Here is a 26,821-nt window from a genome sequence, read left to right on the forward strand (position 1 = left end):
CTAGTAATAGCTCATTCCAGGTTAGGATCCGGGCAGGAGATCTGGAAAGCTGGACCTTTAGGACCAGAATTTTGTTACCTCAAATTTTGTAAGTCAAATTACAGGAAGTTTTACATTAAAATACCTTATTTTGATATATGTAATGGAGTCCTCATTTCTTTCTGCCCCAATGAGTTTCCCCCACAATACCATGCTGCAGCTGTAGTATGACAAGAAGATATTCCATTCTCAGCCAAGATTTTCAAAACTGATGGGTGATTTTGGATGTCTGACTTGAGACACCTTAAAGGGACCTGACTTTCACAAGGTGGGTGCTTAGTACATCGTGATAATCAGGTCCCTATAAAGTGTCTCAAGTTTAGCACCCAAGAATCGATCACAAGTCACTTTAAAAAATCTTGGCCATAATGAAGACCAATGCTAGAAGTGGTAATACCTTACGTACAGATAAAAAGATAAGAGCTAACTACCATGTTATGTCTGCTATTTGAAAGAAAAAGTAGGTTGGATGGCTAGGAAAATGGGAGTCTTTTCTTTTAGGCTTTAGACCTTCTTTTAGGAGGGACTATAATTTGGGAAAGGAATGCAACTCTAAAGACATTGGTAAACACGAAATTAGATAGAGAAATTAAGGGTACTAAGTCACCAACTCCCATGCCACCAAGCAGGTCCTTCCAGGGAGCTGAACTCTTTGGCTGGGGAATGGCAACATTTGAGAGAAGTGACTCCCTTATTCCAGGCAGGCAGACGTTTGGGTATCAGAAGAAATATCTGGCAGTTGGTTGAAGTAAAGCCCTCACACAGAGCAGGGAATGCAAGCTCTTTTGGGGCCAGAGATCTCTCGGGAGTGTTCCTTCACCACAGCAAGGGACTGTATAATGTAATATAATGCAAAAAGTAATGTGGCATTTTTCCCTGGCTGCTGGTAACCTGAATGGTTTTACAACAATAAAATCAGAATGCTGCTGAAATCGGATATCTGAAGATGTCATATCAGGTCTAGAAACATTTTGCAGAACAATATAAATGAGTTCAAGACCAGGAAACTTTTCCAAGCACTCGTTTGGGGCGAGCAATCAGAAAGAAGGAACACATGAGCCTGGATTTGAAAGATGGACCGTAAGAGACAAGAGGTGCACTGCAGTGCCTGAATGCACAGGAGCGGAAATGAGACATGGAGGAGGTGGTTTTATCATTCCTCGCCATAAATAAAACAGGATCCAATAGCTTCCAAATGAGAATGTGATGTGCAATTCCCACTGTATGTAATGTTGATAAGTAAGCATAACCAGGCAATGGATATGTTTTCTGTAGATGCACTCATGAACTACAGTGGTGGAGAGCTTATAGTTACAGGATCTAATGCAACCGCACATATTTTTGCAACTTATCCAGCTCCACATCTGTCCCTGATAAGTGGATTTGCAGATCAAGTAAGTACACAGAGAAAAAAAAAAAAAAAAACCTAGTCTTGTTACATTTGTTGTCTTGATTGTAGAAACAAAATGTTGAAAAACATAAAATTGGCCAATTAAAAAAAAAACAATTAAAAGTCTAACAACTGTGGCCAAGTTTATCATTTTGGTCACTCCTTGTTATGCATTATAGTAATGACAAGATATTGCTGCTTGTAGAGAGAAAATTTCATTCAGACTGCAAGCAAAACTCTTTAAAATTGCTCTTTCCAGCGGTGAGAGCCATGTTAAACCCCAGATAATAGCTATTCTTATCCACACAGTCTTTGGAATTCTTCTACTATTTTATGTTTATCAATGTATTGAGTCAGATCCTCAGCTAATGCAAATCAGCACTGCTCCACTGTCTCCAGGGGAGTACACCAATTTATACCTGCTGGGGTTCTGGCCCATTAGGTACATGTATGTTATCCCTTGCTAAATAGCAGTTTACAATTAGAACCGCAGTCATTTATTTGTTACCTTTAACTCCTTCATAGATGCCACTTCACCCCACCCTGCTCTGCACGAATTTTTGATGATTAAAGAAAAATTGAGACGATCCACCACAACCTCCACCTTTCTCCACCCCTTCCAAAACTTTAACCTCCTCGTTCAATGACAGCATGATTTCTTACCTGCTGTCTGCCTCTAATCCCTCTGTTTGCCTTCTCCAGCACTGTGGAAAAATAGCATGTGATTATGTATGTAAAGACTAGAGCTGTCAAAAGGATAGAAATTCCATTTGGTGAAGGATTTTGAGATTTTCAAAACATGGCTTCATTTCAAATCTGAACAAAACCTGAACATTCCAAAATTCTCTGCAAACAAATTTTTTAAAAATTGTAGTGTATTGATCAATATTTTGCAACAAAGGACTTTTTTATTTTATATTAAAAACATGATATACCAAAAAAATTCAAAATGAAGTCATTTCAAAGCAAAAAAATAAAATAAAAAAATTTCATTCCAAAAATGTGAACATTGGACGTTTTGACACTGTCAGAACTCTCCCCTTCTACCCACCCCACCCCCCAGGTTTTTCTCCAAAATAAACTTTTGGGGAAATTGACTCAATTTTGCAAAGTATTTTGATTTTGTCAGAACTGTCTTTTCTGACAGAAAACTGTTTTGTCAAAGTTTTTCCATGCAGCTCTATTAAAAATTATGTCATAAGTCATATGCACAAAGGGCCCAAATTAAGGTTGTACAGGCAAAGAAAATTCCGGCATTCCCTAACTTTTGAGTGCTTAACTTTGTAAACTTATTGTTCTTTAAATGTAGGTTTTGGATGTAATACCAGAATAAAGGTTCTCTCTCTCTCTCTCTCTTTTTTTTTTTTTAAACTGTAAATTTAGGGGAATAAGCTGTATCAGCATAAGTCACCTTTATACTGGTATATAAAACTTACCACATTAGGAGTTGTACCAATTTAATGATATCGGTAAAAAAAATCACACTCTTAACTGAAATAGCTAAATTACTACAAAAACCTGAGTGTAGATGAGTACTTAGACACTGGGGGACATCTCTCTCTCTCTCTCTCTCTGTCTCTCTCAGGCTTGTAAACAAATCTTGCCACTTCCTTCTCTACATTTCTAAGATTTGTCCTTTGCTTTCTGTTCAGACAGTCTCGTCTTTTGTGTCTATGTACACACACACACTTTACGTAAAGTTAACTAGAATCAAGCAGAGCTAGCTGTCACTGTATAAAGTACTCAGGGGGTGGGAAAGGTGATTTTTATTCTTCAGAAGCTCCTAGACAGCAAGTAAAGAAACCCTGGATACATTTCCAGGTAAGCACACTGGGCTGACTAATGGCAGTTTTGCCTGTACACAGTCTGTGGGATTAAGCCCATCATAAGCAAATGGTTCTGTAGCAACATTTTTAATGTGCATGGATGCTGTGTTCAAATAGTCACTTCAACTGACTATCAAATGTGCAACAGGGACTGCTGAGCAAAGCAGAAATCTGAAGCAATTAGTTTTGTGTTGGCAAAATTATTGCATAAAGGAATGTGATCTGCCAGGTACCAGCAGCTTCAGTTTACATTGCATTTCTCCGCTTGCATTTTTCAGTATTTTCATATCTATTATTGCTTGGGCACCTTTCTATTATGTGTTTACAAATGATGAACATTTGGGTGGAGTTGGATTTTTTTATTTTGGATGCTTATTGCTAATAGGCGACAAACCGGACTATATTCCTATCACCTTGAACTACAGGGACAGTGGGATCGCAACTGGGCTGCTCTGTCATCTCTCTCCATAATGGGATGAATCTGATCATCAAATCCAAACTTCACCAAATTTTGGGGAAGTTCAGATTCTGATCCAGATGGCCCCCTCTCTATTTAGAGCTTATGTGTATATTTATTCAATATATTTTCTTTTCATTGGACAGGTGATGTCAACAGCTCTTCTTGTTCTGGTTGTCTTTGCTATTTTTGACACCAAAAATATGGGTGTACCAAAGGGCTTGGAACCAATTGCAGTTGGACTTCTTATCCTTCTGCTCACTTGTTCCTTGGGAATGAACAGTGGCTGTGCCATGAACCCAGCCAGGGACCTAAGCCCAAGGATTTTCACAGCTATAGCCGGATGGGGTTTCGAAGTATTCACGTAAGTAATTCTTGCATCAGTGGGATGTGAATATATCCCTGTGAAGTGTTGTTCTGCTGAAAGATTAAGACCCTGATCAAGCCTGGTACTTCAGCACATACCATACTCACCTGCGTATGAAATAGTTCCAGTGAAGTCTATTCATGTACTTGAAGTTTGACACATGATAAAGTAAGTACCGTGTCTTAATGAGGATTTTTGGCACATACAGAAAATAAAACTTGCATTTCCTCAAATACCAGGTACAGTTTCAGACAGACTCCCCCAAAATATTATGGGGTCTCAGATAACACTGAAAATAGCATAAAGGAAATGCTTTCTTCTCTCACAACAGTTTTCATAAAGAACAAAAACTGCTGTAGAGAGTCAGCAATTAGTGCAGTGATAGGTGCACTAAAAGCCATAGATAGATCAGACAAGGTGGGTGAGGTAATATCTTTTCATTGGACTAACTTCTGGTGGTAAGAGACAAGTCTGAGCTTACACAGCGCTCTTCTTCAGGTCTGGGAAAGGTAAGAAGAACACTGTGTAAGCTCGGAAGCATGTCTCTTTGACAGAAGTTGGTCCAATAACAGATATTACCTCTCCCACCTTGTCTCGCTAATATCCTGGGACCCACCTGGCCACAATAACGCTGAAAACAACATAACTAGATCAGGCTGACTTGGACTACTATTTTGAGAGTCAAATGCAGGTAATTGCAGAAATCTGAAAAATCTAAAGGCCTGATGTTTAGGCTGTGTGATGCCTCCTTAGTTTTCATGTTTCAGCATGCACTCTCAAATCCCTGGTTTGCACATACTGAACTGGCTAGGCACACTGTTAGCCATGTGCACATACCAAAAGCAAAGCTCACCTGTATCCAGTTGTATCCAGGTGCCTGCTTTGTACATACACAAACAGCACTATTTTCAAACCTTTCTTCAGGAGACGGCTCCTCTGGTTGCTTAGTTTTGTATTGCTAATTATTTACAAGTAGGAATCCCAAGTACTCACCACAACTACTTAAAGCCCCTAGATATCTACAGGATAAATATCCAGAGCCCCTAATATTCCATACAAAGACAATCAATATTACTACGCAGATCTTACATAGCACGTTTTTCCATCCATAGATCTCAAAGCATTTATAAAAAGAGGTCAGTATCATTACCCCATTTTCCAGTCAGGAAAACTGAGGCACAGAGTGCCTGGGAAGTGACTTGCCCAGGGTCACCCAACAGGCCAGTGGCATAGCTGGGAATAGATTCCAGGTCTCCTGAGTTCCAGGGCAGTGCTCTGTCCACTAGACAACACTGCCTTATAAAAAAAATGGAGCACATCAGTGTAAGATTTCATATTCAGGGAAAAAAACTTTCATTATAAATAGGCAATTTTGCTGGAGAAGGTTGGGAAGTCTTATCGTGCAGTAATCTAATCATTGATTCCCTAGGAACTCCCCTCTCCTCATATGAGGTGTCATACACATTTATATTTTAAAATCTATAGGAAAACTATGTTCAGAAGAAAATGCATTTGTTACCTGTTTCAGATCATTTCTGTTAGTTTTGCTTGGGATTTATAGTCAGGTGGGAAATATATCCACACCGTAAAGACCATATTGAGCATTTAAAAGGGAGAGCACAGAATGTATTGCAGTAGATCTCTGAAACCATGAGAAAAAATAATCTGAGCAGTCTTAGAGACATATAAATTAAGTAGGACATCTTGCTGTCTACAGCTTTACCCTACAGCTGTAACTGGGGAGCAAGTTACAACATGCTTGTTCCCTTACCCATTTACAACATAATTCCAAGTTGGAGTACAGAAGGTTAAATGGAGTGTTACATAACTGGGCTAAAATTTAGGTACAGTATGTCGGTTGCAGAATACGGATAAGGTCTTGCATACGCTAAAGTTTGAATAATATTATAAGCTGGTCAGTGGCAGGATTTCTCTAATCACAGATTAGACAGATTTGGTTTGCCTAACCCATGTTAGAATTGTGTTGTCAAACCATTCTGTATACTTTAGAAGGGGACAGAGAAGGTTGTCTGTAGTACAGTTCGGATAACTTACTCAAACAAGTAGGTCCTATTGAAGTCTACTGTATCAATGGAAAGCCAAAGTTTTCAAGGTTTAGCCACCTGAACAGGGCAATAATGCTAGAATCTCCTAACAGCCATACTTAAACATGGTTTCCACTAACAGTTCTGGTTACCGTGAGGAAAAAAAAGCCAGAGATTCAGATACAAATGCTCAACCTTGCAGTTGATTAGCTGGCGGGTTAACAAAATGTGAAGAGGTGATGAGGGAGGGACATTGCTACAGATGAGTATTTTACTACAGTATCTGAAACTATCTAGCAGCAGTGGAATTTTCCCCCCCTGTGTTTATCATACCTTCCTTTTTAACCAGGGCCCACGATGATTCCGAAAGGCTAGGTAAGCACTGACTAGCAGACTGAAAGTTCTGTATGAGCTGTGCAGCCAGTACTGTTCCTTTCAATATTACATCTGCAGTGTATTTAGACTCCCCTGAAACTGCCTCTGAATTCCTTTAGAGAGACAAGGTGGGTGTGGCAATATCTTTTATTGAACCAACTTCTGTTGGTGCAAGAGACAAGCTTTCAAGCCACACAGAGCCCTTCTTCAGACCAGAATTCCTTTATCTGATTTAAAATGTGTTGGGGATTTTTTAGTTATATTGTATAGTAATAGTGCCCTCTGGTGGCTAGCTGCAAGAGATCAGTCCTAATATTTCCATACTGAAGCTTTAGGGATTTATCGGCTATCAGCTTGACCTATTTAAAGGTTATAGGTAGCATTCAGATATCTACACATCTCTGCTGACATGTCTAGTTTGAGTGATGCAAACAGCATGAATAGCATTAACTAAAACCAACTTCTGTTCTGGAGAAGTCCAAAAGAACTACATAAGGTCTTGTGTACAGTGAGATTTTGTGCATCATTTTGCATTTGTTTTAAAATGTAAAGGAGCATCTAGAAATTCCCAGAATTTAAACTGTTTGAATTCTTTGAAAAATCAAATCAGAATTATTCTAACCTCAATATCCTACTTCAAAAGGTGAGAGATGTGTTGGAAGGTGCATTATTAGCCTTAGGTTCTCTGTGCATGTACCTTCAACTAGCCAGTTTCTCCTGTTGTTGGGAAACTTTCAAACAGCAACAGAGGAGAGGACAAGCATTTTTAAAACAAAGAAAATGTGACTGTAAAACAATCAAAATGGGCAAAGGGGCTTAAGCACTCTGTACAATGTTGAACTCTTTTAAAAATGACTAGATTTGAACCTGAGAGTTTCCCTTTAAAGTGTAACATACAGTAGTTAATTGGCACTCATACGTGTAATGTTCTCTCTGTGATGCAGCTGCCCCATGTTTAAAAATCTCCACAGGATTTTGTTTAATATATTTTATCCCATATAGTTTCATTCCAGATTTTCTGATTAACCACACCCATCTTTTAACTTGCTGTTCCATTACAGATGGGGGATACTGGACCAAATCCCTACTTATTTTACTTATGAGTAGGAGATCTACTTAAATCAGAGGGGAAAAAAATCACATTTTTCACAGGTTGGTTATGGCATAAATAGCAAATTTTGCAGATGTGTTACACCATGCATCATATCCACGAAATTTGCTATTATTGCATGACCAACCCACAAAAAATGTGATTTCTCCACAGCATTTCTCAAACTGGGGGCCCTGACCCAAAAGGAGGTTGCAAACCTATTGGGAGGGGGGGGGGGGCGTGGTATTGACACCCTTACTTCTCTGCTGTTGCTGGCAGCACCACTTCCTGAAGCTAGGCAGCAGGAGTGCAGTGGCTGCTGTCCGAGCGCCCAGCTCTGAAGGCAGCACTGCTGCCAGCAGCAGCAGCAGAGAAGTAAGGTGGGCTGGCCACGGCGCTGCCTTCAGAGCTGGGCGCCTGACCAGCAGCTGCCACTCTCCGCTCTGCCTTCAGAACTGGGTGACCGGAGACCAGATTTCACAGTTTAAACCAGATTTCACAATCCATGACATGATTTTCTGTGAATTCACTAGACCCCTACTTATGAGAGCAGTCCCAATGGGGCAGATTTTCTGCTGTGCCCAGTTTGGGGTGTAGCAAAGTGAGGAGCTGTTACTGAACTAATTACAGCTCCCTGATTCTCTGCCCCAGCTCCCCAAAGGACCATGAACCAGCTGGGGATGACCAGAGTGCACTGTACTTCAGCCACTCCTACTCCCCCACCTATACCATGCTCCCTGAGCCAAGGGCTGCAGAAAAGAAAGCATAGGTATCGGCTTTGTCAGGTCTGCATCCACTGTGAACTCTTTTGCCCTGAGGGAATCCCTAGCTGCAGCAGAGGAAACTACCTGCAAGCTCCCTTAGGGCTGATCTACACGGGGCGGGAGGAGTCGATGTAAGATACGCAACTTCAGCTACGGGAATAGCGTAGCTGAAGTTGACATATCTTATTTCGACTTACCTCGGGTCCTCACGGCGGGATTGATAGCCGCGGCTCCCCCATCGACTCCGCTACCACCGCTCACCCTGGTGGAGTTCCGGGGTCAACGGGAGCGCGTTCGGGGATCGATATATCGCGTCTAGATGAGACGCGATATATCGATCCCCGATAGATCGATTACTACCCGCCGATTCGGCGGGTAGTCTGGACGTACCCTTAGTCTTCAGTTGCATGAATAAAGTGGGCAGAATGTGTCCCTTTAATAGTAGTGGCAGAGAAAATACTTTATTATCACAAAGACATAATTGAATGATTTCCTTCTGACCTGGAAGCCCAGCTGCGTGCTGTGCAACAGGAGAACTAAATGTGCATCAGTGGAGCTAAGGGATGTCACAAAGGAGTATTTGCCACTGGTTCAGTGGAGGAGGACAGAGGGTAATGGCAACTCATAACTCAAGCATGTCCTGATCTCAGTTTAGCTTTGCAATCAACTCCAGGGCATCTGCTCTTGTACTCTCCTAGCAGGAGGGAAAATGCCAGAACTGCAGTTGTCCAGTGCAAGTAAGGGCCATAATTTAGAGAAGATAAAATAGGGAGCACCAGGGCCCCATCTTCACTCAGGGCTGCCCGGAGGGGGGGGGAAATGGGGCAATTTGCCCCAGGCCCCGGGCCCCACAAGGGCCCCCGGCCCCACCTCTGCCTTCCCCCATCCCCCAGCGCCTCAGCGCGCCGCGTCAGGAGCTGCCCTGGACAGCGCTGCAGCGGAGTGGCTCCAGCGGGGCCTGAGCTCCTCCCACCGAGTCAGAGCCGCGTGGTAAGGGGGCGGGGCTGCGAGCTCCGGTCCCGCCGGAACCACACCACTGCAGCGCTGTCCAGGGGCCAGGACAGCTCCTGGATGCGGAGCGCTGAGGCTCCGAAAGAGGGGAGAGGCAGCAGTAACCCAGGAGCGGCCCTGGTCGGGGACAGGGAATGGGGGGTTGGATCGTGGGTGTTCCGGGGGTCTGTCAGGACGCATGGGGGGAGGGTGGATAGGGGTCGGGGCAGTAAGAGGACAGGGAGGGTTGGTGGGGGGTGGGGTCCTAGGGTGGTGGTTGGGGTGGGCGGTGAGGGGATAAGGAGCAGCGTGGGTCGGGGATTCTGAGGGGGGCAGTCGGGGGGCAGGAAGTGGGTGGGGGTCAGATAGGGGGCAGGGCCAGACTGTTTGGGGAGGCACAGCCTTCCCTACGCTAAAGCTCATTCAGCAGTTTGAGGCTTGCAGACAGCTATTTAACACAATAAGCCAAGTTGTTATCTTTTCCCTTAGGGCTACCATCCCTTTCACTTCTCAAATGCCAAATTATAGTCTACATTTAATTTCAGTGCCATAGGGAGACTCATGTCAGGAGAGGGTAGCTTCATTTAAAATTAGCCACTTTAAATTAACAGTGATAGAGCCAAGAGATCCATGGGGGAGGGTTCACATGAGAAGAGCAATATCATACACCACCTACCTCCTTCCCAACCCTACCAAGGGAGACCCCCGTCCCCTGCATTCCCCGAGGCTCCAGAGGGGTTAATTCAGTGGTTCTCAAACTTTTGTACTGGTGACCCCTTTCACATAGCAAACCTCTGAGTGTGACTCCCCCTTATAAATTAAAAACAGTTTTTTATATATTTAACACTATTATAAATGCTGGAAGCAAAGTGGGGTTTGAGGTGGAGGCTGACAGCTCGCGACCCCTAGTAATAACCTCGTGACCCCCTGAGGGGTCCCGACCCCCAGTTTGAGAACCCCTGGGTTAATTTAATTTTAGCACCCTGTGTCCATTCACATGCATGTGCTATTTTGAGCATTTCAGTTTTCACAACATAGGCTCATCCCACATTCTGGAACAAGCTCAAATGTTCAGTTCGTGGAGTACGTACATAAGTTATACTAAAGACAAACCCACAGTAACCGTCTCCAGTTTGTGAGGGGCCCCATGCAGCCAGTCTCTAGGAAACAGATAAATTCATGGAGGTTAAGTCCATTAATGGCTATTAGCCAGGATAGGTAAGGAATGGTGTCCCTAGCCTCTGTTTGCCAGAGGGTGGAGATGGATGGCAGGAGAGAGATCAATGGATCATTACCTGTTAGGTTCACTTCCTCTGGGGCACTTGGCATTGGCCACTGTCGGTAGACAGGATACTGGGCTGGATGGACCTTTGGTCTGACCCAGTATGGCCATTCTTATGTTCTTATGTTCTAACCTAAATGAACCCAAAGTTATGGAGACAGATATGAGTCAAGGAAGCCAGCAGAGTATCAGAAACCTGGAAAAATCTCTGAGTGGATGGGCTCAGGCGTTTGGTCACAAGCTGAGGTGGTTCAAAAGTTTTGGATTTTTTTTTTAAGCAGAATTTTTTTATTGTTTCTTTAAACAATCAAACACAGCAAGCAGCAAATATTTGGCCACACACTTCTGAACCCCCAAACCATGTTCAGGTTTTGGCAGACTAATTTCAGCTTTTCAATTAAAAAAAACAATAACAAATTTTGAAGGAAAGCAGACATTGTCCGTGATTTTTTTCTGCTTTTTTAAAACCCCTTGTTTTCGATCCAAAAAAAGTTTTGACGGAAAATATTTGTCCAACCCTTTTAATGAGCTTTAGTGCCTTTTAGCACTAGCTGATGCTGAGAACCAGTGATACCGTGTAAAGGTGACTTGAAAATAAGTTTTCTCAAAACTAGGTTTGTGCCGAGATGCGGAAGGTTTTTAAATGTTTATTTTTCCCAGGGCCGCCTGCAGGGCGAAGGGGGGGCAAGTGGGGCAATTTGCCCCGGGGCTGCAGGGGCCCCCACGAGAATATAGTATTCTAAGGTATTGCAACTTTTTTTATGGAAGGGGACCCCAAAATTGCTTTGCCCCATGCCCCCTGAATCCTCTGAATGTCCCTGTCTTCACTGGCTTTGTTTGGAACAGGGACACGCACACACATGCAAGATGCAGATGAAGTTTTGCATGTGTAGTGTGACATTGCACTCCATAATGTTTATGAATGTGAATATGATGTAACTGGAATATGCTTCATGCAAAAGGTCTCTTGTATCATTACAAAGCTTATGATCTACTGAATGTGTTCATCCTATTTGTTTGCATGTATTATTTCTATGTCTGGAGTTAGGAGAATAAGATATAAATTTGTATTACTATTGTAAACATATTAAGAGGAAGCCATTAAGGGTGCTTCAGAATCAATGACCTGTAAATCGCTCTGTTTACTTGTAAATCTTCCTGTGTACCCATGGGCCAGGCTGGAAGGATGTAGGCTGTGGTCTCACAGGACATGTGAACAGGTCACCTGATACTGGAATCCATCTTAAAACTGGTGCTTTTCCATTTAGAAGGAGGGGTGGGGACCCAGAGAGACAAAGGATTCCCGCCTTGTGCCAAAGCTATAAAAGGGGGTGGAGCAGGACAAGGAGAGGCCAGCCATGAGAAATCCCCTGTTTACCACCTGAAATATCTGCTGGAACTAACAAGGACTGTACCAGGGGAAAGGATTGGACCCAGACTAGGAAGGAGTCTACTCTGTGAAAGAAGCTTATTGGAACATCTCTGAGGGTGAGAGATGACCTGTAATCAGTTTCTTAATGTATTAGGCTTAGACTTGCATGTTTTTGCTTTATTTTGCTTGGTGACTTACTTTGTTCTGTCTGTTATTACTTGAAACCACTTAAATACTATTTTTTATACTTAATAAAATCACTTTTGTTTATTAAAAAACACAGAGTAAGTGATTAATACCTGGGGGAGAAAACAGCTGTGCATATCTCTCTATTAGTATTATAGAGGGAAGACAATTTAAGAATTTACCCTATATAAGCTTTATACAGAGTAAAACGGATTTATTTGGGGTTTGGATCCCATTGGGAGCTGGGTGTCTGGGTGCTGGAGATAGGTACCTGCTGAGCTGTTTTCCATTAAGTCTGCAGCTTTGGGGGCGTGGACCATACCCTGGGTCTGGGTTGCAGCAGGCTAGCGTGTCTGGATCAACAACACAGGGTTCTGGAGTCCCAGCCTGGCAGGGAAAACGAGCTCAGAGGTAATTTCAGCACATCAGGTGACAGTCCCAAGGGGATCTCTGTGACCAAACCCGTCACATGTAGATCAACAGAACAAAGACTACTGAGTACACCTTGTCACAGCAATCCAGAGCCCAGATGGCCAGTCAAGTCTGAGCAATGAATGGAGCTACAAACTCAGTGGGACAATGTCAAGGACTATTTTATACCCTCTAGCACAGGAGCGGGCAAACTTTTTGGCCTGAGGGCCATATCAGGGTTGCAAAACTGTATGGAGGGCCAGGTAAGGAAGGCTGTGCCTCCCCAAACAGCCTGGCTCCTGTCCTCTATCCACCCCCTCCCACTTCCCACCTCCTGACTGCCCCCCTCAGAACTCCCGACCCATCTAACCCCCCCCACTCCTTGTCCTCTGATCGTCCCCCCCGGGACCCCACCACCTAACCAAACCCCCCCCCCCAAGCCCTTTTCAGAATGCGGCCCTGCGAACATGGACGGAGGACTCAGAAGGAGCAAGGGCAGCCACGCAGCCAGAGAGAAGCGGTGGTTTCCCCTTCAAAGTGCTGCTTCTCTCCGGCCGGCTGCGCGGCCACCGGGTGCGCCTCCTGAATCCTCCGGCCCACTTTTGCAGCACTCCCGCCACCTGCACCTCCTGCCTGCTCCCCTGAGGCTGCAGGTGAGCTCCCTCCCTGCTTCCCTGCCCCCGCAGTGCAGCCCCCCCCCCCATGGGAGGTGCGCCGGTGCTGGGCTGCCCGAGTGCCCAGCCCTGGGGCCCCCTGTTGTTGGGGGTCCCCGTACCAGGGCACCCTATGTTTGCTGGTAAATCCACCCCTGAGCCACGCCGCCCGTCCGGAGCCGGACATGCCACCGCGCTGCCCAGCAGGAGCTCGCAGCCCCACCGCCCACAGCGCTGGTGGCACGGTGAGCTGAGGCTGCAGGGAAGGGGGGACAGCAGGGGAGAGGCCGGGGACTAGCCTCTCCGGCCAGGATCTCAAGGGCCGGACAGGACGGTCCCGCGGGCTGGATGTGGCCCGCGGGCCATTTTTTGTCCACCTCTGCTCTTGTAAGATCTTAACAACTCCAAAGGAGAAGCTCCAGACTATGGCATAAAGACTGAATAAAAGAAGAATAATTTCATGAAATGGACATTGTGAAGACTGAACAAATACCACTGTACTTGTAATGTGGCTAAACATAAATTCACTTCCACATAAAATTATGCTGTCACGCATTGAGTAATTATTTATATCATTTAAAAATTTGATTTGCCATTGTTTGTAATAATCTCCTAGAATCGTCTTCCAATAAAATCCTTTCTCAAATTAATTTATCTTTTTGTATTTGGGGAAAATATGTTCCCTCTTCATTTCCAGTATGCATTAAATGTAAGTGACTCTTTTCTGCTTGAGAATCACATCTTCAACTGATATATCATGTTACTAAGCCAAAACAGCTCATTATATTATCATCAGAGCTCTGGAACCAGTGCTCAGAATTAACTGCTGCTGTTGATTGTATATGTCTAGGATACACACATATAGTAGCTATTACCTACCAGTCCCAGCCCCATTGAAATCAATGGCAAAATTTCCATCGACTTCAATGGAACCAAAATTTCACCCTTAGATTCTACAAGACTTTCCATCAGAGAATTGCCATTATAAGAAGGTTCAGTTTCAGGCCTATAAAACTTGACAGCATCTTTTTTTAACTATTACTGAAAAAAACTCACACCTTAAACAGAGATAATAAACTGCCTTATGAACCTTGAATCTTGACCACTCTAGTCAAGCATAATATACTTTACACTTTAGTATGTGAAACTATACTCTTCAAGACACACAAAATATCCTATACTTCTCGAGTAAAACATTGTATACTATGTGAATGTAGGGCCTGATCCTGCAAACCATTCCTCATGTAAGCAGAAAAATTAAGACATACCTGTGCAATCATCACACTTGATGTTGCCAGCTGCTCATTAGTGTGTTCATCATCTGACAACGTAGTGCAAAAAATATGTTTCATTTAATTTCACTACAAGCCAACAAATCCCAGCTTTCCCAAATTCCCTATCCCCTAAGGGTCTGGTAGTTAGGAAGCCTTATTTTCTAAAGAACATATACAGTAATCAGACCTAAGGCCCAGGCGGTTGTTAGCATATTTCAACCAGAGTGTGCACAGGAAAATAATGGTTGTCACCAATCTACAGAAACGTTAGGTCAAAGTAAACATTTACCACAGTAAGATATGGTACAAAAACCTCACTGTGATAGGCATTTTAGCTATACGAAATATTGCAGTAAAATCAATATCACCATACAGTGCTTATAACTTGGCTTCCAAACAATAGATCAGTATTAGCAACATAGTGAATAGTAATTCTGCTTTTCTTTCTTACAGGGCTGGAAATAACTGGTGGTGGGTTCCTACAGTTGCACCTATGATGGGAGGCGTAATTGGAGCCATTACCTATATTATTTTTATTGAAATTCATCATTCAGATACACAGCTGGAAGAAGACACTGATATGTATGAAAAATATGAACTTACCAATATGGAGAAAGAAGAAAGAATTTGTGATCAGAACCCTGTTCGGATTTAAAGCAAAATGACTGTATAGGCCATTCTGCAAACACTGTGTGCCTCAATTAAAGTACACACTTCATAAGTTACATGTGACCTGCACAGAAAACAAGTCCAAAAAGGATTTCTTCCCCTGAAGCAGAAGGCTGATTATTCCAAAATCTGGGACGTAAATTACTTACTTGCTTCAGGAGAAAAAATGCTGTCTTTTTTTCTGTGATTTTCAGGTCAAGTTTTCTTCTAGATGAAATTGTAATGGGATGATACACTGATTTGCTAATTCAATCCATACAATCCATAAGTCAAGTGATCTAACTAACCACTAATGGAGGAGGCACTTCGTCACAAAACTGCCTGCACAGAGACAGTTAAGTGGTCCAGTGCTGCATTACCATGTAAAGAAACGATTTCACTCATTACAGCCATTTATTAAAAAAAGGCATGTGCTGAAAAGATTATGCGTTAGGAAAAACAATATCAGAATTGCCCAAAAGTTAATTGAAGTGGTTTGTACTTAATTTTGTATCTGGGTATTAACTGGACAGCTGTGAAAGGCAATGCAAGTGGTGAGGATTGATAATAGATAACATGTTGACAAAAGGTAAGAAATCTCTGTCTTGAGCTCTAATCCAAAAAGATAATATTGATACTTTTGCTCAGCTTCTTCATAGCTGTAATGCTCCAAGTAAGTTTTCAAACCAATTGATTAATCTTAATGGAATCTATTTAAAACCTAAACTAGATTATTCATCCAAATGTCTCTTGCTGTGTTCTCTGGGTGAATTTCATCCTTGCACAGAGGGCCAGCAGCACAAGGCTTACGCAATGCAGATACGTCCTATGCACTACTTAAGCTCGTAAGAGGCCTCGTGTGGGCACTCTGCACAGGATGAATTTCATCCTCTAATAGGGAGCAATTTTTGTTTTGGTGGCTTCAAGTCATCTCACAAAAACAGTCATTAAAATTAGAAATAGGTCCAAAGCCAGACCCCAGATTCAAACTGCACTGAGCTCTGAGATCCAGACCGAGTTCAAATCCAGACAGGCTCTGAGGAGTGGGCTCTCTTTCTCTAATGAAGATTGTTAGATGTATTCTACTTCCACACTATTTAGCTTATGCTAGTCAGTATCGTTATCAAGTCCTCACTTTGAAAATCCAGGTTCCTGTTTTATCAATGTAAATGGAATGTGTCAAATTAGCTCAAAGCAATCTCTAATTTTTATATGGCTGTGATTGTGAATAAAGAGACTTCATGTTCAAAAGCTGTGTTCTAAAGCTCTGGTTATCAGCTCTATTCACTCATTTTAGGGTATTATTGTTCCCTATTTAACTTCAATCCATCCTCAACACCCACATTTTCTCCAAAGTATCTACACTGGGGAGTGCAGAACTGTTTTTATGGGCAGCCACTCCAACAAATGACAAACAGAGGTGGTTTTGAGAATAATGTGGTCAGAAGCCTTCTCCCAATTTCCAGAGGGCAGGTCTGTTACTCCCCTTCCTTGACGTAATATGCCAGTAAAAATTCAGACAAAAGATTTATTTGAATTTGCATTGTTGACTGGACATTGACGATACCATTTACCTGAGGAGCTGCATAGAATCATAGGACTGGAAGGGACCACAAGAGGTCATTTAGTCCAGTCCCCTGCATGCAAGGCAGGACTAATATTATCTAGACCATCCCTGACAGGTGTTTGTCTAACCTGCTCTTAAAAATCTCCAATGACGAGATTGCACAACCTCCTTGGGCAATTTATTCCAGTGCTTAACCACCCTGACAGTCAGGAAGTTTTTCCTAATGTCCAACCTAAACCGCCCTGGCTACAATTTAAGATCATTGCTTCTTGTCCTACTCTCAGAGGTTAACTAGAACAATTTATCTCCCTCCTCCTTGTAAAAACCTTTTATGTACTTGAAAACTGTTATCATGTCCCCCCCCTCAGTCTTCTCTTTTCCAGACTAAACAAACCCAATTTTTTCAATCTTCCCCCATAGGTCATGTTTTCAAGACCTTTAATCATTTTTGTTGCTCTTCTCGGGTCTTTAAAATTTGTCCACATCTTTCCCAGAACTGGACACAATACTCCAATTGAGGCCTAATCAGCACAGAGTAGAGCAGAAGAATTATTTCTTGTGTCTTGCTTACAACACTCCTGCTAATACATCCCAGAATGATGTTTGCTTTTTTTTTTTTTTTTTTTGGCAACAATATTACACTGTTGACTCATGTTTAGTTTGTGATCCATTATGACCCCCAGGTCCCTTTCTGCAGTACTCCTTCCTAGGCAGTCATTTCCCATTTTGTCTGTGTGCAAACTGATTGTTCCTTCCTAAGTGGAGTACTTTCCATTTGTACTTATTGAATTTCATCCTGTTTACTTCAGACCATTTCTCCAGTTTGTCCAGATCATTTTGAATTTCAATCCTATCCTCCAAAGCACTTGCAACGCCTCCCAGCTTGGTATCATCTGCAAACTTTATACGTGTACTCTCAATGCCATTATCTAAACTGTTAACGAAGATATTGAACAGACTCAGACCCAGAACTGATCCCTGCTGGACCCCACTCAATATGCCCTTCCAGCTTGACTGTGAACTACTGAGAATGGTTTTCCAACCAGCATAACTCCATTTTCAATGAACATTTTAAGAAAATATACACAACCATAAAACACTCACATTGCCAAGTCACCATAGAAAAATGTCGTATCTGCTTATAACCAGCTTGCTTTGGACTACTGTATTCAAAAACATATATTCAGTTAGATCCATTTGCTTGTCATATCGCACCACTTTTTGGAGATTCATCATAACAAAATGGGAGGGCAGGCATAGCTGGTCCATGTCTTTTGGCGAAGAGAAGAATACAGGAAAAGCAAGTGTATGGCATATACGTGATTGCTAACTGTACAGATCTATATGCAGGGTTTACAGCTGTGGCAGCTTCCTCCTCTGCCTTGTATATTGATATAGTGTACTGTTATAGCTTGTGACATCATACAGTAAAATACAAGGCTGTCAGAAAATGGAATTTATAAACTCTAACAATAACTTGCACTTATAGTACAAATCAGTAACACCCTTCCTCCAAACATCTGCTCTACAAACCTCAGTCTGTTAAATTACAGAACACTCCAAGGCACTGAGAGGTTAAGTAGCTTGTCCAAAATCACATAGGGTGTGATCCTGCAAGTTGCTGAGTGCCCTTAACTCCCACTGAAGTCGGTGCCTTACCGGAAGCATCTGTGCAGAAGATAAAAATATGCATGTGTTATGCAACTGGATGGGAGTAATAAATTTTGCCTGGAATGTCTGCAGCAGGCTAAAGTTTGTTGTGCCAGGATTTTCCACAAGAAGGCCACAGCCAGTTAGCATGCCCCCCATACCACACGCTTTTGTTTCCTTTGGAATATGCACCATGGTACAAAGCGTGGAAGCATGGGTCAGAAACGTCTGAGTGGGACATTTTGCACAGGATATAGAACAACTGGTCTACACCTATAGCATGTGTCTGTGTATTAGCTGTGGTACACAAAGCTCCTCTGCTGCATTTTCTGCATGGTGCCCAGACTGCTACAAGAGAAATCAACGGTGCATCTCCTCTCTAGATCATTCACAAACATTAAATCATTGTTTAAAGTTATCATAGTTGAAAAAAATGAATAGAAGCAACACACATCTCACCAATTTGGCTCAAAAACCTGCTATCATTAAGTTATCAATTCTACACATGGACCTATTTTTTAAATTAATTTTAACTCAAACTAATTAATGGGTTTATTTCTACATTCTCAGAAGATTCCCTCTGTACAAATGAGAGCTCTCTTTGACTTCAGTGGGGCCAGGATTTCACCCAGAAACTAAGTGCCATAGTTTTTGAGAGCATATGTTGTCCTCTTCATGCCAAACAAGGAGACTGAATCCTTGCTTTGAGTCCACAACTCATGTCAACCTTAACTCTGAAGTCACAATCAGCATCTTCATAACACAGCTGAAAATTTGAACTCCATCTCATGCTACAGGCCTCAATTCACGAAGCTCAGTTTGTGCAGAATAAAAGTATTTTTAGTTTACATAATCATGATGTTGTCTATTATCAATTGATAGTGCAAATGTGCCCATTGCCTGAGTTAATATAAGATGGTCAGGTACAAAGAAAAGGTTTTCCATTAAGAGAGATTTTCCAGTCAGTGAGTTGACATTGAGCAGGCTTCAATGTACTAATTTGAATCTGAAATATCAGCTCCTAGAGAAAAGTCACTTTCAGAGCATTATTTGATGTTCAGATTATCTTTTGGACAATTTAAATAGTTTCTTAAAGCTAATTAATCACTTTACTAATTTAGAGTCCGATCTTGCAAACAACACTGGGTCAAATGCTTACTACTGCTATTGTTCCATAGAAGTCAATGGCACCACTCATAGTAATAAGCAATGTGACCATTAGTAAGTGTTTGTAGGATCAGGCTCTTAGTGTAGCTGAAACTGCACTTTCAAGTAGTTTTGATTCAAAAATTTGGATTATACTGCAAATGAGTTATAATCCAAACCATAATGAGTACATTCTAATACCAATGTTTATTTATATCAAAATCCTCCCCTTTGGCACTGAAGAAAATACTAAGAAATAAATAGCCACTAATCATGACATACAGTGTTTTATAGGCTGGTGTTGCAAGAACACATTAACTAACCCTATTCCCAGAACATAAACTCTGTGGCAAATTACTTGGGTCAGAAGCTGTGCCAGGAGCACAGGAATGCTGGGGCATGAATAATGGCCATTGTGGGGTCAAGAGGCATCCATGCACAGACAAAGTGGACCAAGCCCCTATATCTCAGCCTGTTCCCCTTTGCAGTTCTGCTTGGGGAAAAACTCTTGAAGTAGCTTTCCCACAGGTCTGAACTAAAGCCAGAATTAGGATGGAATAATTTTGTCTACATAAGTCTCATTCCAGCAATCCATTTTAAGGCATGCACAGATAGTCAGAATTTGGTCTACCGTGCTTTAAAAACTCCCAGGCCAACGGATCCACAGGGGAGCTCCATTGAGGTTAACAGAGTTATACCAGGGATGCATTTTACTCTTTAATTTAAATTTACATAACAAAATTTGATGTACAGATTACAATAACCAAAGGAAATAACCCAACAAAACAATGGTTAAGTGAGGTTCTTCACTTTGTCACAGAAATCAGCACAAGCAAGGAGATTCAGAGTTGTAACTGATATTTCATTCTTCATCCATCCTGCAAGGTATTACCTCCCTACAGCTTATGGTCTTTCTGGTAGTGTATGTTCTGCTCTCTTTCCTTAGCCGTCTCTATTTTCTCTGCTCTTTCTCTATATAGTACAATGGCTCTCCAGAGATTTATATTCAGCATTTTTTTCAGCTACTTTCAAATCTGAGACTGTTCTCATGAGAGCAACTACAAGTTTTACCTCACATGCTTGTTTTTTGGCAGTTGCCTGCATTTTTTCTCCCACCAAACAACCTTGCACTAGAAAATACAAGTAAACTGACTAAGATGCAGTAACAGCTGTTCTCTGTCTGTTCAGTACAATTGTTATTGCATTACTGGCTCCATGGCTCCGTAGTTTTAAAAATTTTTCTACATTTTAATCTGTTGCTAAACTGTAACAAAAGAGTATTTAGGAAAAAACATCTTCTGTGCATAACAGTATTTAGATTTTTTTTTACCTGCATCTTGTTAAAATTATTTCTTTGTATGGCACTATTACTGTTACTGTCTCTGCTTTTCTAGTCAGCCTAAGGTGTACAGCGTCTGTTTGCTGATCAACCAAGAATGAATAGTAGGTAATGATTTTAAGCCATTGATATGTGCTCTGCGTATCTAAATGAAACACTAAAGAAACCTATATAGGTGTGAAAGAGGATGCTGTGCACACTATCCTTGTGTGGGTTTTTCCCTCATTCCTCCTCTTTTCCTTCCTTAAAGGGATGTTATCAGGAAAAAAAACAATTAAAACATATTCTTCTGTATGCAATTAACACCTTCCTGAACTGAGTACAAATCAGATTTACTTCTCACTGTCCCCATATTTCCAACCCCAAGCATTCAAAAATCATAAAGTCAAACCCCAACCAGTCATGAGATCGGTTTAAAAATCATGAGATTTAAAAATAATAAATGTGGGTTTCTTTTTATTTGCCTTCTGGATTTTGTACCTTTAGGGGGTCCACATTTTCAATCTTTGCTTCATAATGAGGGCTAGAAATTTTTGCTTGTTTGTTTTAATGAAATCAGAGATTCTCATGTCATCATCTGACTCCAGGAACCAGGGCTTTAATTAAAAAAAACAATCAATCATCATGAGACTCGTGATAAAAATCTCAAGAGTTGGCAACACTGCAGTTTATGCTGTTGTGCTTTTGCATTTCACTCAGTCAAGACAACAGATGCAGACTGATCAGTTTCCTTTTTGTTTCTGTAGCTCATGCCCTAGCATATAGTGGGCTGTTTATACTAAGAGTGGAATTTTCAAAAGTACTACCACTGGCCCTACCTCTGCTCCTGCTGAAGTCAATTGTAAGGGTACGTCTATACTTACCTCCGGGTCCGGCGGTAAGCAATCGATCTTCTGGAATCGATTTATCGCGTCTTGTCTAGACACGATAAATCGATCCCAGATCGATCCCGGAAGTGCAGGCCGTCGACGCCGGTACTCCTGCTCTGCGAGAGGAGTACGCAGAGTCAACGGGGGAGCCTGCCTGCTGCGTCTGGACCCACAGTAAGTTCGAACTAAGGTATTTCGACTTCAGCTACATTATTCACGTAGCTGAAGTTGTGTATCTTAGTTCGAAGTGAGGGGTTAGTGTGGACCAGGCCTAAAACTCCCACTGACTTCACTGGGAACAGACTTATGCCAAGGTTGAGTGCTTTTGAAGATAGCATCCTATATTAATTAGTATGTACTGAAGTCAGAAATGAATGTCTACATCGCAGAATCTTTTAGGAAGTGTGCATAGGCATGACTAGTTTTGTTTTGGAAGCAGGGTGCCTTTTAGTTTGTAGGATGAGTTCTTTGGATGCGTTAGATCTAGAGCCCAGTTAGGAGTTAATCTGTTCGGCAAGTCCCAGGCCAATTTTTTCAGGGCTAACCACGGATGCTGTATTTGTAGGTAGTGTGTTGCACATGATAAAAGACCTAGTTATGAAAAGTTAATGGCAAGTTAATCCACGGGACACCACAACCAAGTAACATTCTTTCATATGCTTTAAAGAATTAGAAATGCCTTTTAGCTGCATTTTACTGTTCTTAAAATTAAATTAAAAGTAAAGATACCGTGTGCATATAATGCAAGAAGAGAGCTAAATTTGGAGATCTTTTGTACAATAATTCACTTTCATCTACAGACACCTATTGTCATTTGGAACATTTCTAGGTAGCATCTTTTCACTTAGATGTTTAGAACAATTACAAATTCTACTACCAAACCTTGGACTGCAATGGCATGCATATTTAGGTACACATACTAAGCCAAATTCTGATCTCTGTTATACTCTGAATTTACTGTGAAGTAAATCAGAGGAGAATGAGACCCATTGTTTCTTTTTGTTCATATTGGCTTTTCATTCTAGGACTACAGTACAACATAAAATCTATTCCTTATCATTAATGCAAAGCTTCGAAGACATTAATAATAGATAGCAAAGCCGAGATTCTCTTTAGCAGTAGAAAGAAACAGCCATAGGTCAGATAAAAACAAAGATAAATATCAATTCGGAAAAAACAGATTGTTTACTAAACAGCAGCAATGGGATGGCTCCTATTGTTATGGAAAGAGTGATGGAAAACGGTATTACATTTTGCTAATTCAACCATATTTTTCCTTCAGGTGTTTACACTCTACCTAAAATGCAATATCATGAAAGCAAAACACTACATAATTGCAAATATCTAGCCTTCCCCCCGTTTTACACTATATGTCAAGGCCCACACCTTCACCCCTATGTAACAAGAATGATTGTGGACAGTGTAAAAACTGGCAATGCAAACCGACAATGTCAGCCAATCAGCGCACACGTCACCTTACACAACAGCTCACCTAAAGGCTTTCAGAAAGCCTTTATAACTGTAAATGGAGTGATACGGATGGCCTGCTGGTGAGCATCATAAATATGAAGTGTCCTCTGCTGTTTGTTGGAAAGTATACAGCTGTATCTGGGGTGGGGTGAGGTAAGAGACAGAATAATAAGATCCTTTATGCCTTCCCACAATAAAAATACAAGACTGCATGTTTCCATTGATTCAAGCGAAATTTAATTTCCCATTATAATGAAAGGAGAAGAGGTCTGATTTCTGTGCTGCTAGGCTTCCCTCCCAATTTTCTAGAGGCTTCAGCTTTAGATTTAGACTATGACTTGGGCTATACCCCCTGCAGGATGCATACGGGGGATAAGAACCCGTAAATCCTTTCCTGGCACAGGATATCCAGCCCTTGGATCAGGGAGTGCTGTGCAAACACTATTCTCCACCCATCTGTTTCGGGGGTGGGGAAATGTGTGAGGAGGACTAAGGAGTGGCTGGAATCTTTGCTCTGCCACCATAGTGTATTGGCCAGCATAGATGAGCTAGAGCAGAGGATGTTGTAAGTTAGACCAACAGCTAAATTACTTAACCCCACACCAAAGCAAGGGAAAGTAGGTAAAGAACTATGCCTCAGAGGGATGTCTCTGAGACAGTGCCTCCTAGGGGTATTCCTGGGATGGTGGTGCATGTTCCAGGCTGTGCCTAATGGCACAATCTCATCCTTAAAGGACATGAGCCCAGGATTGAGAATGGACACCATGATGCTCAGATACGATCTTGATGGGCACAGTATGAGGCTCTATATAGACAGGTAGGAATCATAGAAGTTGTACAACTACAAAGTCATTCAATAGATCTAATCATTAAAAATAAGAAAAAAAGTATGGAATGTTCTGAGCAGCTTCTTCTCAACCTATGTTTTATATTAGAGGGACAAACGTCCCCCAGCATCATATCCTAAACCTATCAGAAGCGAAATAAGGGGCTGTAAAAAAAAGCAAGTATATGCTAAGATGATGATCTGCATTTTAGGCATGATGTCAGCAAGAGTTAGGGAGCTTGCAAGCAATTTGAATTTCAGGAATCTCTGTCAAACATAATAGAAGCAATAAGAAAATGTGCTCAGAAACAGAAAATCCACAAATGTTGGCAAAACAAACCAAGACGTGAAGGCCAGTGACAAGGCAGACATAATAAATGTTTGGCCACTTCGGGAAAATAACATTGTCTGTGGAACGTGACATAAATAGATAGTGGTGACAAGCAACTGTGACCTGACAGTTCTGGAAGGGTGGGTAAGGGCAGGTACATCAGTCTTAGGCCTAGTCTACACTAGAAAATTAGGTCAGTTTAATTACATTGATTAGGGGTGTGAAAAATCCATACCCCTGAGCGGTATAGTTAAACCAACTTAAGTCCCAGTGTAGACAGTGCTAGGTCAATGGAAGAATTCTTCCAGTGACTTATCTAGCACCTCTCAGGGAGGTAGATTACCTACACAGACAGGTGAACCCCTCCCTCAGCACAGGTAGAGTTTACACCAGAGGTTCTCAAACTTCATTGGACTGCGACCCCCTTCTGACAATAAAAATTACTACATGACCCCAGGAGGGGGGATTGAAGCCTGAGCCTGCCCAAGTCCCACTGCCCGCATTGAAGCCAAAGCCCAAGGGTTTCAGTCCCAGCAGGAGCGGCGCCAGGGTTTTTGGCGCCCTAGGCAGGGTTCCTTCCGCGCTCCCAGTCGTCGTCGGCAATTCTGCGGCAGGGGGATCCTTCCGCGCTCCCGGTCTTTGGGGCACTTTGGCAGCGGGTCCCGGAGCGAGTGAAGGACCTGCCACCGAATTGCCGCCGAAGGTGGCAAAATGCCGCTCCCCCAAATCTTGGTGCCCTAGGCGACCGCCTAGGTCGTCTAAATGGAAGCGCCGGCCCTGAGTCCCAGGCCTGTAACCTGAGCCCCGATGCCCAGGGCTGAAGCCCTCAGGCTTTGGCTTCAGTCCCAGGCGGTAGGGCTTTGGCCCCGGGCCCCACCAAGTCTAACGCCAACCCTGGTGACCCCATTAAAATGGGGTCCCGACCCACTTGGGGTCCCAACCCACACTTTGAGAACCGCTGGTCTACACTGAAGCACTGCAGCTGTGCCGCTGTAGCATTTCAAGTGTAGACAAGCCCTTAGAAAAAGGGCTTTAACAATTCCTATGAACTTAGAGGTTACCTCAGGTTAATTATGGGCACCTAATTAAGAGCAGCCTGAGATCTTTAAAAACCTCTTCCTGTGAGAGAGCAAAGGGAGGAGGGGTGAGAAGCCAGCTGCAGAAGGGTTGTGTACAGCAAGGGGGAAAGTCTTCTCCTAGGAAAAAAGCAGTTTTTCCCTCTAAGGGGATATCTTGTGTTTATTTCTGTTTGAGGAGGGGACCTTGATTCCCAGTGTAGCTGGGCCCTAGTGGGTTAAGAGGGTTGCTGGCAACTGGTAGCATAAGAGGAGGCAGATTTCCAGTGGGCGTTAGAAAATGTATTTTTGTTTGTTTAAAGATGCCCTCGGGTGAAAACCCCAAGGCCTACCCTATCAATATTGAAGTATTAAACCTCTGGAGTGAGGCTGATTTACCCCAGGCCCCTTCTCCCAACACCAGAGGGAGAAACGCTGGACCCTGACATGACAAAAGAGGTGTGTGTTGTCACAACACTTAATCACGGCCATTCTTTCCTTCTCCACTACAAGCATCATGTTTGACTCATGAAATTAAAATCTGGTCTCAGAGGTGAATTCAAACCTTCCCGAAATTAGTACATTTTAATTCAGGCACCTGTTTTGACACATCACTAGTCAATACAAAGAAATATAACTTATTAAAAGTTGAACTTTTGAGTCTTGTGTGAATGATGTTGCATATTTTAATGTGCTCACAAATAGCACTTAATAATAATCTAATACACCAAGAATACTTTCAGCATCCTCAAAAAGTAGTTTGTACTCCAGTCATTTCAATTTTGCAGTCATATAAATAGGATTGTCAATGAAAAAGTAACAGAGCATGCACCACTTTGAAACTCAAGAACACTACATACAGAGATCAGGAACAAACTTGACCAGAATTCAACAGAAGTAACTAACCTCAAATAACTAACATGCAGCCACAGATGCCTAAATTTGGCAGCAAAATATTGCTAACTTAAATAGCTGTTTGTTTTATCTGATGTTTTCTTGAATGGGATAAAATTGCAAATTATACTCAATGATAAAACTCACCCAGGGCCTAGGATTGGTGGATATTATATTTTCCAGTACACAAGCAAAAACTTGCATTTTCAAACTGGATGACTTATTTCAGAGTAAGGAAATACACCTGACCCAGGGGAACCCCTGAGCTGCCTGCCGGCAGCTCAGACCCCCTCTCCCTCCCAGCGCAGCGGGCACTGTAAAAAAAATAAATAAATAAAAAAATTGGGGGCACCGCTTTTTGGCGCCCCCAAATCTTGGCACCCTAGGCAACCGCCTAGTTGGCCTAAATGGTAGCACTGGCCCTGTTTACATATACCTCCTGCCACCAAAGGATGAAATCCTCAGCTCACTGAAGTCAGTGGGAGCTTTCCCATTGGCTTCAAGA

General features: G+C 42.3%; 1 protein-coding gene across 3 annotated transcripts in view; it reads left to right on the forward strand.

Annotated features, from left to right (window-relative positions):
• AQP9 (aquaporin 9) overlaps nucleotides 1-16,433 on the forward strand; it is a 40,041-nt gene extending 23,608 nt beyond the window's left edge. The window contains exons 4-7 of one of the 3 annotated variants that reach the window (XR_008446552.1): nucleotides 1,315-1,433; nucleotides 3,859-4,076; nucleotides 11,894-12,113; nucleotides 14,975-15,060. Coding sequence is in view for 2 of the 3 variants with exons in the window: in XM_054043074.1 (XP_053899049.1) it covers nucleotides 1,315-1,433; nucleotides 3,859-4,076; nucleotides 14,975-15,176 (539 nt within the window). In the remaining variant the exon portion in view is untranslated. Of the gene's footprint in view, nucleotides 1-1,314; nucleotides 1,434-3,858; nucleotides 4,077-11,893; nucleotides 12,933-14,974 lie in introns of those variants that run through there. The other 2 variants (XM_054043075.1, XM_054043074.1) reach the window with 2 other exon arrangements.
• Nucleotides 16,434-26,821: the final 10,388 nt, after the last annotated feature.

This window comes from Malaclemys terrapin, chromosome 10, assembly GCF_027887155.1.
Source record: "Malaclemys terrapin pileata isolate rMalTer1 chromosome 10, rMalTer1.hap1, whole genome shotgun sequence".
In the NCBI taxonomy this organism is placed as follows: domain Eukaryota; kingdom Metazoa; phylum Chordata; order Testudines; family Emydidae; genus Malaclemys; species Malaclemys terrapin.